Source organism: Cotesia glomerata, unplaced genomic scaffold (assembly GCF_020080835.1).
Source record: "Cotesia glomerata isolate CgM1 unplaced genomic scaffold, MPM_Cglom_v2.3 scaffold_34, whole genome shotgun sequence".
In the NCBI taxonomy this organism is placed as follows: domain Eukaryota; kingdom Metazoa; phylum Arthropoda; class Insecta; order Hymenoptera; family Braconidae; genus Cotesia; species Cotesia glomerata.
In genome coordinates this window covers 45,883-58,382 of record NW_025403951.1, presented here as the reverse complement: position 1 = coordinate 58,382, position 12,500 = coordinate 45,883, and the positions used below count along the sequence as shown (strand labels likewise).

At 37.7% G+C, this 12,500-nt stretch overlaps 2 protein-coding genes across 2 annotated transcripts; both read right to left on the bottom strand.

The window, feature by feature from the left end:
• Positions 1 to 21: 21 nt before the first annotated feature.
• On the bottom strand, positions 22 to 2,073 carry LOC123274434. Its single transcript, XM_044742039.1, has one exon. It carries the CDS (start codon positions 2,071 to 2,073, stop codon positions 22 to 24), a length of 2,052 nt encoding a protein of 683 aa, XP_044597974.1.
• A 7-nt stretch (positions 2,074 to 2,080) lies between these two features.
• Positions 2,081 to 3,701, bottom strand: LOC123274432. Its single transcript, XM_044742038.1, has 2 exons — positions 3,398 to 3,701; positions 2,081 to 3,315 (listed from the first exon to the last, which is right to left on the bottom strand). The coding sequence occupies exons 1-2, from the start codon at positions 3,699 to 3,701 to the stop codon at positions 2,081 to 2,083; spliced, it is 1,539 nt and encodes a 512-aa protein (XP_044597973.1).
• Between the last annotated feature and the right edge of the window lie 8,799 nt (positions 3,702 to 12,500).

Sequence of the window (12,500 nt, the reverse complement as noted above, 5' to 3'; positions counted from 1 at the left end):
CACACAACTTTAGCTAGTAATTTAATCTTCAGTTTGATTAACGGATTGCACTACACTGTTTATCGAATTTTGGTAATTGCTCTGGATATTGGGCAATGGAGCTAAACTTCTCACATTTCTAGTGTAGACTCGTTTACCGATACGCACATCTACTACCCGTATTATTCCATCTTTACCTGGGTCTATCTTAACAACCTTGCCTAATGACCACTGCAGGGGCGGTAGATTGTCATCCTTTAATAACACAACACTTCTAATACCTATGGAGTGTTGACCAGTACACCACTTAGTTCGCACATTTAAACTACTTATATACTCTTTATGCCATCTATCCCAGAAATCACGTTTCATACGAGTGACATATTCCCAGTTTGTTAATCGATTTATTGGAACCTCACGATGATCTTCTTCTGCTAAACTCATAATAGATTTGCCAATTAGAAAGTGACCAGGAGTAATAGGAAGGGGATCGTTAGAGTCGGGTGAAATATAAGAGATTGGTCTTGAATTCAAAATTGCTTCGATTCTACTGAGAAACGTTTGAAACTCTACAACGGTACATAATTTATCACCAACTACACGGAGCATATGATTTTTCATTGATTTTACGCCAGCCTCCCATAGCCCTCCAAAGTGAGGAAATAGTGGTGGAATAAAATGCCAACTAATACCTTCTTTGGACAAGGTGTTATGGATTTTATTTGCGCTAGAGTCAGCGTTTAGAATGGCGTATACTTCCTTTAGCTGGTTATTAGCTCCCACAAAATTTGTGCCATTGTCCGAATACAAATTTTTGCATCTCCCACGACGATCAATAAATCGAGAAAGAGCGCCGATAAGTGCATCGGTGGTCAAATCTTCAGCAATTTCTAAATGAATCGCCTTCGACCATAAGCATACAAATACGACTACGTATATCTTTACGCTTGATCGGTTATAGTATTTTCTCTGTTTCACAAAGAAAGGTCCGCAATAATCTACACCCGTATTGTAAAAGACGTCTTGTGGAATTACTCGATTTTCAGGTAGGTCACCCATCTTGAATTGAGCCAATACAGGTTTGCATTTAAAGCAAGCTACGCATTTAGAGATCTCTTGGCGTACCTGAGCTCGACCATGTACAATCCAATATCGTCTCCGTAAGCCGTATAACGTGGATTGTGTACCTGAGTGAAAATTACGTACATGTTCTTCCAATATTATCAGTTTTGTAACGTGATGATTCTTCGGTAGAATTATTAGATGCTTTTGCGATGTAGAAAGGTTTGAATGCCTTAATCTACCTCCTTCACGTAATAATCCATCGTTGTCGATAATAGGAGATAAAGATTCGATTGAACTGTCATGGTTGAGATCCTTACTACTGTTCAATCGGTTGATTTCTTCAGAGAAAGACGATATTTGAACTAGCTTTAAAATACGTGTAGTAGCGGCAGATAATTCAGATACTTGCAGGGGGCCCTTACATCGATTGTCAAGTTTAAATCGAAAACCGTAAGCGAAGATTTTTCGTAATTTAAACATGCTAGAGAATTGTGTCAAAAATTCACTTGGTTTAGAGAATACAAAGCAGGAAGATTTACGCATTTCAGGTACTTCTTTTACAGCGGTAATTTCTAAGATTGGCCACGAATTTTCTGAACGATGAAGCCAATAGGGTCCGTTCTTCCAATTGTTGTTTTTTAAGAATTCTGACGGTAGCTGTCCTCTTGAGATAGCGTCCGCCGGGTTGTCTTCAGATCGGACATGTCGCCATGTAGATGAGTCAGTTTTTGATTGAATTTCAGAAATACGGTTTCCAACAAACGTCTGAAGTAAATGTGGAGGCGTATTAATCCAATGAATTACTATAGTGGAATCGGACCAAAACACAGTACGTTGAATATTTATGTTTATAGATTTCTTAACACACACGTATAATTCCGATAACAATAAGGCTCCACATAATTCTAATCTAGGTAAAGATATTGATTTCAAGGGTGCAACTCTAGATTTTGAACATAACAAAACAACTTTAATCCTACCCTCATTATCTTGAGAACGCAGGTATATACACGCTCCGTAGGCCTTCATACTGGCATCACAAAATCCATGCAGTTGAGTCTCTTGAATCGGTCAGTACACTTAACCTTTCAAAGTGTATGCTATTGAGTAAAGGTAATTCTTTACAATAAATCTGCCACTTCGTATAGGTTTCTTGAGGAACAGACTCGTCCCAGGCAACCTTATCGTCCCATAATTGCTGCATAATGATCTTTGCTTTAACAATTATCGGGCTTAGAAGACCTAGAGGATCAAATATTTTTGCGATGCTAGATAAAATTGTTCTTTTAGTAACTTTATCTGAGAGAATCGGCTCTCTTATCTTATACTCGATGACATCCTTCGAGGCATCCCATTGTAAACCTAATGTTTTTATACTATTGTCCTCGATAGATAATTTTTGCTTAATATCTTCATCTGAAAGTCCTTCAAGTAATTTTGGCTCATTTGATGCCCATTGTCTCATATTCAGCCCGCCGAGGGGAAGCAACTCACGTATTTCATCTCGGATCTTTAAAGCCTCTTCAATAGAGTCAGATCCTGTCAGACAATTATCAACGTACATTCCTTGGAGCAGAGCCTTTGCACCTAATGAGAACTTGACGCCTTCATCATGAGCAAGTTGCTGAAGGCTACGTATTGCCTGGAAAGAAGATGATGTTATTCCAAAAATAACAACATTAAATTCGTACACTCCAATTTCTCCATCTTCGTTGACCCATAACACGCGTAAATATTTTTGATCTTCTGGACGGATGAGGAACTGTAAATACATTTTCTCGATATCTCCAGTGAGAACGTATTTGTATGCTCGGAAACGAATAAGGGTCGTGAATAAGCTGTCCTGTAAAATGGGACCCGTCATTAACTGCTCGTTGAGGGATATACCTGAAGTGCTCTTTGCTGATCCATCGAATACAATTCGTACTTTGGTAGTAGTACTCGTTTCTTTGATGACAGCATGATAGGGTAAGAAAAAACCGTCACTAGTTTCAACTGGGACTTGGACTTTGGTCATATATCCACGGTCGATATATTCTTGCATGACCGCAGTGTATTGTTTCTTGAAGTCGGGATCTCGTCTCATTTTACGGATGATCCCTTGTAGACGCCTTTCAGCTACTGGCCGAGAATCGCCCGATGGTAAAGTATTTTCTTTGAATAGTAACGCTAAAACATAACGCCCATTTTTGTCACGAGTGTAGGTACGAGAATAATGTTCTTCGCAGGCTATTTCCTCGGATGATGACTGTACATTTGTAGCCACCTCTTCTATTTTCCAGAATTTATCCAATTCAAAGTTTAAGCTTATCGTTTTACATGATAAGGTATCATTTTGCTGTTTACAACTCACTACGCTTCCTCCAATAATCCAACCTAAGAATATCTACTTCTTGAGGTTTATAGTATTCTGGATCAGCTAATTTTATTCCCTTTGAAATACAAAGATTGGAAGTATCTACTGGTGATAGTGGTTGCAAACCTCCGATATTATCCACTGTTAAAAAGGATAATGATTGGGAGTATTCGTTTATGCGTGATTTAAATTTAGCGGTTAACAGGAATTTTGTAGTGGCCACTGTGTCACCTATAGCGTTAACGTTTATTTCGCATTTTTTTACCTGGAGCCCTAGTCTTTGTGCAAACCGTGCGGTCATAAAATTTGAGCTGGAGCATGTGTGGACAAAGCTCGATATCGAATCGGTGTGCCGTCCTTGTTTAACATTTCAACTACTGCAGTTGTTAGTAAATCCACTGCGGGCCCACTAGTTAATAGTACTGTAGGAGAGCTGCTTTCTTGAGTAGGTACCTGAGGAGTCGGAGTGGTTGCTGTTGATTCTATGGTGTTAACCTGCTGTGATTGTCATGCAGCTGATTTTACTGTTTTCCAATCTTCGTTTGTTAAATGCACGAGAGTGTGATGTCCTTTATGGCAACATTCACAACTAGCTGCTTGACATAGGCGGGTTTTGTGACCTGGCAGTAGACATAGGAGACATAATGACATGGCTCGTGCACTTTTAAATCTATCTGGTATGGACAAATTTAAAAGTATGTCACATTTTACAAGACTGTGCGCTCCTTGGCACTGAGAAAGGGGGCATTTGTTGTCAGCACTTGATACAAATGCCGAACGCTGCGATTTTGAGTCTGAACTTTTGGATCCATGGGTATGACTATTATTATGATGATTGGAATTAGAATGATGCGAGCTTGAGTGCGAGTTATGATGGTTGGAAGGGGAGACCGCGACTAGGCGCGTGGCCTCTTCTCTCAGGAAAACCATCAGGTCTTCACTTCTGGGCATTTTTGAATCCTTCATTCGATGATTCCATTCTCTAGCCGTATCCTTATGTAATCTCTTAATGATTATATGTACGACCATAGTGTTCCAACTCGTTGTTTCTTCTCCCAGGGCCTTCATAGCTAAAAGCTGAGTCTGCACGCGATTCAGTAAATTTTGAATTTCTTTAGCCGAATTATACTTCATAGCTGGAGTTTCTAGTAACAAATCAAGATGCCGAAAAATCAATATATATTCAATATCATATGTTTGTTCTAATAATTTCCAGGCTTCTTGATAATTATCATTGGTTGCTTCGAACGCCTCAATTGTTCGAGCGGCTTCACCCTTCAAAGTAGCTTGTAAAAAGTCAAGCTTAGTTGAATCAGCGCAGTCCCATTTGTGAATATTATCACGAAATCAATCTCGGTAAGGTCTCCATTTTTCCAAAGTTACGTCAAAAGTTCTCAACTCTAGCTTCGGAAGTTTGGTCATTAACGTGTTGTTGTTATTGTTTGCGTTTGTAACTGCTAGTGTTCTTGAATTATCTACGTGATTTGGATTAGATAGACGCTTAAATTTTGCTAAAGCTCTATGAAAATAGTCCTCAATTTCTACGGTGATTTCACTGTGATCTTGAGTAGGATCGATCTCGTCTAATTTGTCTTGTATTGCGCTTAGACCGCTTATCGATGCTTTAACTTTATTCAAGCGTTCCGTAGCGAATATTTTATGAATATTTTAATTTATTTATAAGTGACGTCGCGCAAGAACTTAATCGAACGCGAATTTATTGTATTTTGTTATTTTTTAAGGATTGTCTTTGGAACAGATAAAGGTAGTTTTAAATAAAGAGGATGTCAGTTTAATACATATATTGCTTAGATGAAAGTACAAGTACAATTAACTTAAAAAGCTACGTAAAAATTCTAGTGAACTTATGTTTAGATACATTTAAAAGGTAGGGGTTAAAAATGACCAATTACTACCTCTCAAGTCGCACGTGGGCGGTCAGAAGGACTGAGAAATATGTTAGTTTGCAAGTAGTCATTAACCTTGAGTTTTGAGTAGTCTGGACTCTCACGCTCGACAAATTCCTCAATTTTGGACAGACGGTCATAACGTAATAAAACAGCCTAAGCTGATAACAAAAAAATGGTAAGACCTTTCCTTATGAATGGTACGCTTAAAACTTCATGAAGGGTTTGTAAACCTTTAAAATTACAGCTAAGCATACAAACAAACATCTGGACTTAGAAATAAATAAATGTATGCTCAAGAATATTCTATTTAAATCTTTGCGATTTAACAGTCGGTGAACAAGAAATCACATCACAACCTTATATCCGATATTTGGGAGTGATGCTTGATGCCCGACTCAACTTCAAGCAGCAAGTGGAACATGTCAGTGCCAAAGCGTCAGTAGTGAGGGCTAGTCTCGCACGACTGATGCCAAACGTCGGAGGCCCAAAGCAGAGCAGGAGGCTATTATTGTCATCAGTAGTCACATCGGTGCTCACTTACGGAATATCCATTTGGGCCGACGCACTAAAGACGCAAGAATCATGGAGAAAGGCTGGAGCAGTATATCGACTGAGTGCCCTACGAGTAGCTAGCGCCTTCCGCACAATATCAGAGGAAGCAGTGTGTGTTATTTCCGGTACTCTGCCTCTCAGAGTCCTAGTGGAAAAAGGTCAACCACACTGAGCCCTGAAGATCTTAGAAGGAAAGAACGGCAGCACAGCATCGCAAGATGGTAACAGGAGTGGAATGCTGCAGAGAAAAGACGGTGGACGTACCGTCTCATACCTCGGATTGATGTGTGGTTCAACCGGAGTCACGGTGAGATCAACTATTATCTAACGCAGATGTTATCAGGACACGGATGTTACCGGAAGTATCTTCACCACTTTAAGCACGATGATACCCCAGAGTGCCCGTCCTGTCCAGGGGTCAATGAAGATGCGGAGCATGTTTTATTTGTGTGTCCACGTTTCAACCAACAGTGCGATGAGTTAGAGAAGATTCTGAAAAAGAGAACCCAACCAGAGTCAATAGTAGAAGCAATGTTGTCGTCAGAAGCTGCCTGGAACGCCACAAGCACTTTTGCTACAAAAGTGCTTACAGAGTTGCGATCCATTGAGAGGAAAAGAGTAAAAGACAGAATCTAGAAGGGAGAAATAACATCTTAGCCACTAGAAGGAAGAGCGGCAGCTAATTCCTCCTCCCGCGAAGAAATGCCTTACGGCGGTACCATGGGGGATCAAAGGATAGAAGAGAAGGGGGTTTAGGGTTTAGTGGGTAGGGGCGTCAGCGTCGAGTTTCAGTATGACGCTGCGTTGAGTCGCCGCATATCCAGACCAAACAGCTATGCCTAGAATCCGTAAAAAGAATTCCCCCCCCTAAGGAAAAAAAAAAAAAAAAGAAACACACACACACATCGCGGACATTATCGCGAAAATATTCAGGGAAGCTTCCCAGGACCTCAAAACGTCGAGATCTGATGAAAACTCGATTTTCGGGAAACGGGGTAAAACCAATAACTTCCCGATTTTTGAAAATTTTCAATTTTCTTAGCGGGAAGTTAAAAATTATTGTACTTAAGCATTTCTCAGTCAGTTTTGTATGAACAAAACGATTGCAAGAGTAAAAATTTTTCAAAATGACCTTATGATGAATATTTTTTGCTTCATAGAAACATGTAAACATGTGAACTGAGGTAGTTGCCGTGGTTAAATCACATCGTCAGAAAATTCTAAATTTTTGTATACTTATTAAGGACATGATAATACATTTACCAACAAAATCAGAAGTCGATTGAACACCTATATCCCAAGATGAATTCAAATAAAAAAAATTAGGAATACGGTTGACCCTGACGGTCTTCCCAGCAACTTCCCGCTAATTCCATATCTAGACGCTTAAAATTGCACGTATGACGTTTTTGAGCTCTTCTAGCTCAAAAATATAATTTATGAGTTATTTTGAGCTCTCCGAGCTCACAAAGTAGCATTCCTATGCTTTTGAGCTCTTCGAGCTCAAAAGTCTTATCAAAGTTCGATGAAACACAATTTTTTAAATTTTCAAACTGCCATAACTTTTGAATTGATCAACTGGTTTTCACGCGGTTGGCGGCGATCGATGTAGTTTTTTAGCTCTACCAATAACTTCCCGATTTTTGAAAATTTTTAGTTATCTTAGCGGAAATTTAAAAATTCGATACAACCCGACTAGAAATTATAGTGAGGAATGCCGAAGAATTAGTGAGGGGCAAGTGTGGCTTGCCTAACTTAGGCAAGCCTAATTTGCGCCTTCTTAAATCCACGTTAGGCAAAACGAAGATTGGCACGCCAAATTTGCTAGTAATTTGGGACATCTATGGCAAGCCGAACTTCGGCGAACCTTTGGAATGCCTGACTAGCTGGAAGTAACGATAACCAAAGATTTGCCGGAGCTTGGGTTGCCATAAATATCCCTAATTACCTTCAAGTTTGGTAAACCGAACTTTCGTAAGCCTTTGGATTTTATAACTTCCTGCAATTTAGGTATTCCAAACATTCGCCAAACTTCGTCTTACCATTGATGGTCCCAATTACTTTCAAGTTTGGCAAACCGAACTTCCGTAGACCTTTGGATTTTATGATTTCCTGCAAGATAGGCATTCCAAACATTCGCCAAACTTCGTCTTACCATAGATGGCCCCAATTACTTTTAAGTTTGGCAAACCGAACTTCCGTAGACCTTTGGATTTTATAATTTCCTACAAGTTAGGCATTCCAAACGTTTGACGACCTTCGGCGTTTCTTGCCAAAGTACTCTAAAACGGAGTGGGAGAAGACATTTGGCTTTAAGTCTTTCCAAGGTTAAGCCTTTTAGTTCTTTACATATAAAAGTGTGTATTTATGAGAGTATTTGTGTATTGTACATGTAAACACGGTGTCTCGTACCCGACTAGAAATTTCAGTGAGGCATATGCCAAAGAACCAATTCGGGGCAAGTTTGGCTTGCCTAACTTAGACTTGCCTAGGTTGTACCTCATAAAAACCAAGGTAGGCAGAACGAAATGTTTGGCTTGCCATATTTGAACGTAACTAGGAAAGTTTCATGGATTCCTTAAATCTGATATATCATGGGAACGCCGAACTGGTTTCAAGTAACGATAACCTGAGTTTTGCTAGTTTGGAGTGAACTTGGCTTTCCGAACTTAGGCTAGCCCAATTCGAATCTTATTTGTTTTAAATTAGGCAAGCCGAACATTGGTTGTGCTTATAAGTATCTTGAAGTAAAAGGTCGCTCATCATTGGCGTAGCGTCGCGGTATTGTATAGGGCCCTTGTGCGTCCGGTACCGTGTTTGAGTCTCGCGTTCGACATGCACGATTTTCAATAATTAATAATAACTAATTATAATTACTATTAAGGCGAGTGTGAAGTAAAGTTGTGTTATGTGTGATTAGTGTATCCAACCCCTCCATTATCTCCTTCCTCCTTGACTTATCAAATCTACCAATCAAAAAAACCTCTTCACATTAAAAAACGCTCTAAAAAACAAAAAAAAATTACAGAAAAGATAAAATTAAATAATAAAAATAATATTAAATAAAAGCAAAGAAGTATTTGTTTTTTTAAATTCCCGCTAAGAAAATCGAAGATTTTCAAAAATCGGGAAGTTATTGTTTTCACCCCGTTTTGCAAAAATCGAGTTTTCATCAGATCTCGACGTTTGAAGGTCACAGGAAGCTTCCCTGACTATCCCCGCGAGGTTGTCACGGTGTCTGTATGTATGTATGTATGTATGTATGTATGTGTGTGTGTGTGTGTGTGTGTGTGTGTGTGTGTGTGTGTGTGTGTGTGTGTGTGTGTGTGTGTGTGTGTGTGTGTGAAAGTATGTGAACCGCTTATAACTTTTGAACGGCTTGACCGATTTCATCGCGGTTGGTGCCATTCAAAAGGGCTTTACCAAACTTAGATTTTGAAAACTAGTTGGACTGATTCAGATCAATAGATTTTGAGAAATCGTAAAAAAACTGAAAAAAAAATTTTTTTCAAATGTGGTTTTTTTGGAATAACTTTTAAACGGCTTAAAGGTTCAATTCCAAAAACTAATCAGCTCTTAACCTCAAAAAACCACGTCGATCGCCACCAGTCCGGTCAAAATCGGTTGATTCGTTCGAGAGATATCGTGAACGAAAGAAAACTGAAAAAAGTGTTTTTTCGGAATAACTCCAAAATTACTAGTGCGATCAATTCAAAATTTGAGATTCTTTGTGGAACTTGAAAAACTGCGTCGAATGCTTCTAACCGCGTAAAAATCGGATTATTTATTCAAAAGTTATTGCGGTTTAAAAATTCAAAAAACGGTGTCTTATCAAATCTCTATCAGACTTTTGAGCTAGGAAAGCATCTCTTCTAGGAGAGCTCGGAGAGATAAAAATAATGCATGAATTGTATTTTTGAGCTCGAAGAGCTCAAAAACGTCATTGGTGCAATTTTAAGCGCCTAAGTATGGAATTAGCGGGAAGTTGCAGGGATGGCCTTCAGGGTCAACCGTTTTCCTAATTTTTTTTATTCATGTAATATTTAAAGAATTTAGTCCTAAATTTAATATTTATACTTAAAATAGTAAAAGAAGATAAAATAATAAGCATTTGTTATTGTTAATTTTCGCTTGATAATAAAAAAGCTAAAAATCAAGAAAGAATTAGATTTGGGTTCTTCGTTGCGAATTTGGTTTCCAAACTGCAACCTAATCAGGAAGCCAAAGTAGGCTGAGCCTCGCAACTGCGTTACATCCCAAACTTCGGCCTGATTTGGATTCCTCACTTACTGCAAGTTTGGAATTCGGCATGCCTTACTTGTGCCAAATCACTGCCTCACTGAAATTTCTAGTCGGGAAACGAACAACAGTCTGAAATTCGAAAATATGGCTTCGTATCTTTTCCTTACATGCTATTTCTTAAGGATTTAAAAATTTTGTCAATTTTTCAATTCTAAGATCATATTCCATCTATGAGAGTAGAATGCACCTAAGTCATTAACAATCGTGTTTAATAGATTTTTTCTCATATTTTTAACTGTAATTTTCCCGATTTTTTTGGTTTTTTAAGGTTTTTTTCTAATTTTAAAACTTCAAAGTGACAAAATTTCAGATTCAAATTCAGTGAAACAAAGTAAGGTTAAAGCCCCAATAGATGATCATGTACCAGTATATGATCACTCCATGTATTTGTATATCTATATTCACAAATATAGGTATACAAATACATGGAGTGATCATATACTGGTACATGATTATCTATTGGGACTTTTACCTTACATAAAAAACAATCAATCTGAATCCAAAAAATTTTTTATTTCGATAATTTCGATTTTTCATGATTTAATGCAATTTTTTTGCGCTTTTTGCTATTTTTTCAAATTTTGTCAGCTTAACGGGCTAATTAACACTTTTTGAATTTAACTTAAAATTTTGACAGTGTACGGGCAAAACTGACTTCAGACTCGGATTCAGTGCGTCAATATACATGAAGATAAGTAGGTCAGATCAAAAGTACTGACAACTTTTTTTTTTGTGTGCCGGTGTAATTAATTAAAGAAAAAAATTATGAGTGACCTTTCGAAATTTAAATTTTGAACTGAAACTTTCAGAAACTTATTTTTTTTGTCTATGAAATTATACAGTAACGAGAAAAAAAAATGAAAAAAAAAAAAAAAAAATTCGATTTTTGACGATTTTTGAAATTTAAAAAAATTTGGGGCGACCTCTTAAAAATATTTTCAGAGCTGTCCTTTGGAGAGAGTTCTTAAAACTTCAAAAACCAACATTTTTCACTCGAGACTCAAAAAAAAATCAAAAAAACGGTAGACCCTGAAGGCCATCCGTGCAACTTCCCACTAATTTCATACCTAGGTGCTTAAAGTTCCACTAATGATGTTTTTGAGCTCTTTGAGCTCAAAAATACAGTTTATGTGTTATTTTGAGCTCTCTGAGCTTAATGAGATAGATTTTCTATGCTTTTGAGCTTGTCGAGCTCAAAAGACTGATAGAAGTTTGATAAAACACAATTTTTCGAATTTTCAAACCACAATAACTTTTGTATGAATGAACCGATTTTTACGTAGTTAACAGCATCCGACGTAATTTAAAAAAAATTAAAAAAAAAAACTTTTTTCGGTTATTTTTCGTCAACGATAACTCACGAACAAATGAACCGATTTTGACCGAAATGGCGGCGATCGACGTGGTTTTTTGATGTTAAAAGCTGATCAGTTTTTTGAATCGATCGGTAAAACCGTTTAAAAGTTATTCCAAAAATGTCGGAGTTATGTTAAAAAACGACTTGTTTCCAAATATTTCGTCAAAAATATCTCTCGAATTATTCAACCGATTATTACGTTCTTGACGGCGATCAACGCGGTTTTTGAGTTCTAAAAATTATTTTGTTTCATTAAAAACGATCCGAAAAGAAATGTCGAAGTCATGAGATAAAAAAACTTTTTTCGCTTCCTTCGTTTACAATATCTCTAAAACGAATCAACCGATTTTGACTGGGTTAGCGGCGATCGGCGGGTTTTTTCAAGCTTAAGGGCAGATTAGCTTTTTTGAGTTGATTTTTGAGTTGATCGATAAAGCTGTTGAAAAGTTATTCCAAAAAAACCACTTAAAAAGAAAATTTTTTTCCTATTTTTTTTGAGATTCGTCAAAATTTCTCAAAATCTATCAGTCTGAATCGGTTAAAATTTACAGGACATCTCAGTTTAAGGAAACTCTTTCGAACGCCGTTTGATAGGTTCCAATCGGTTTAGTCGTCCAAAAGTTATAAGCAATTCACATACTTACACACACACACACACACACACACACACACACACACACACACACACACACACACACACACACGCACACACATAGAGACATAGTGACAACATCACAGGGGTAGTCAGTGAAGCTTTCCATGACCTTAAAACGTCGAGATCTGATGAAAATTCGATTTTTGCAAAACGAGGTGAAAACAATAACTTCCCGATTTTTGAAAATCTTCGATTTTCTTAACGGAAAGTTAAAAAAAATAAAAAAAAATTAGGAAAACGGTTGACCCCAAAGGCCATCCCTGCAACTTCCTGCTAATTCCATACCTAGGCGCTTAAAATTGCACTTATGACTTTTTGAGCTCT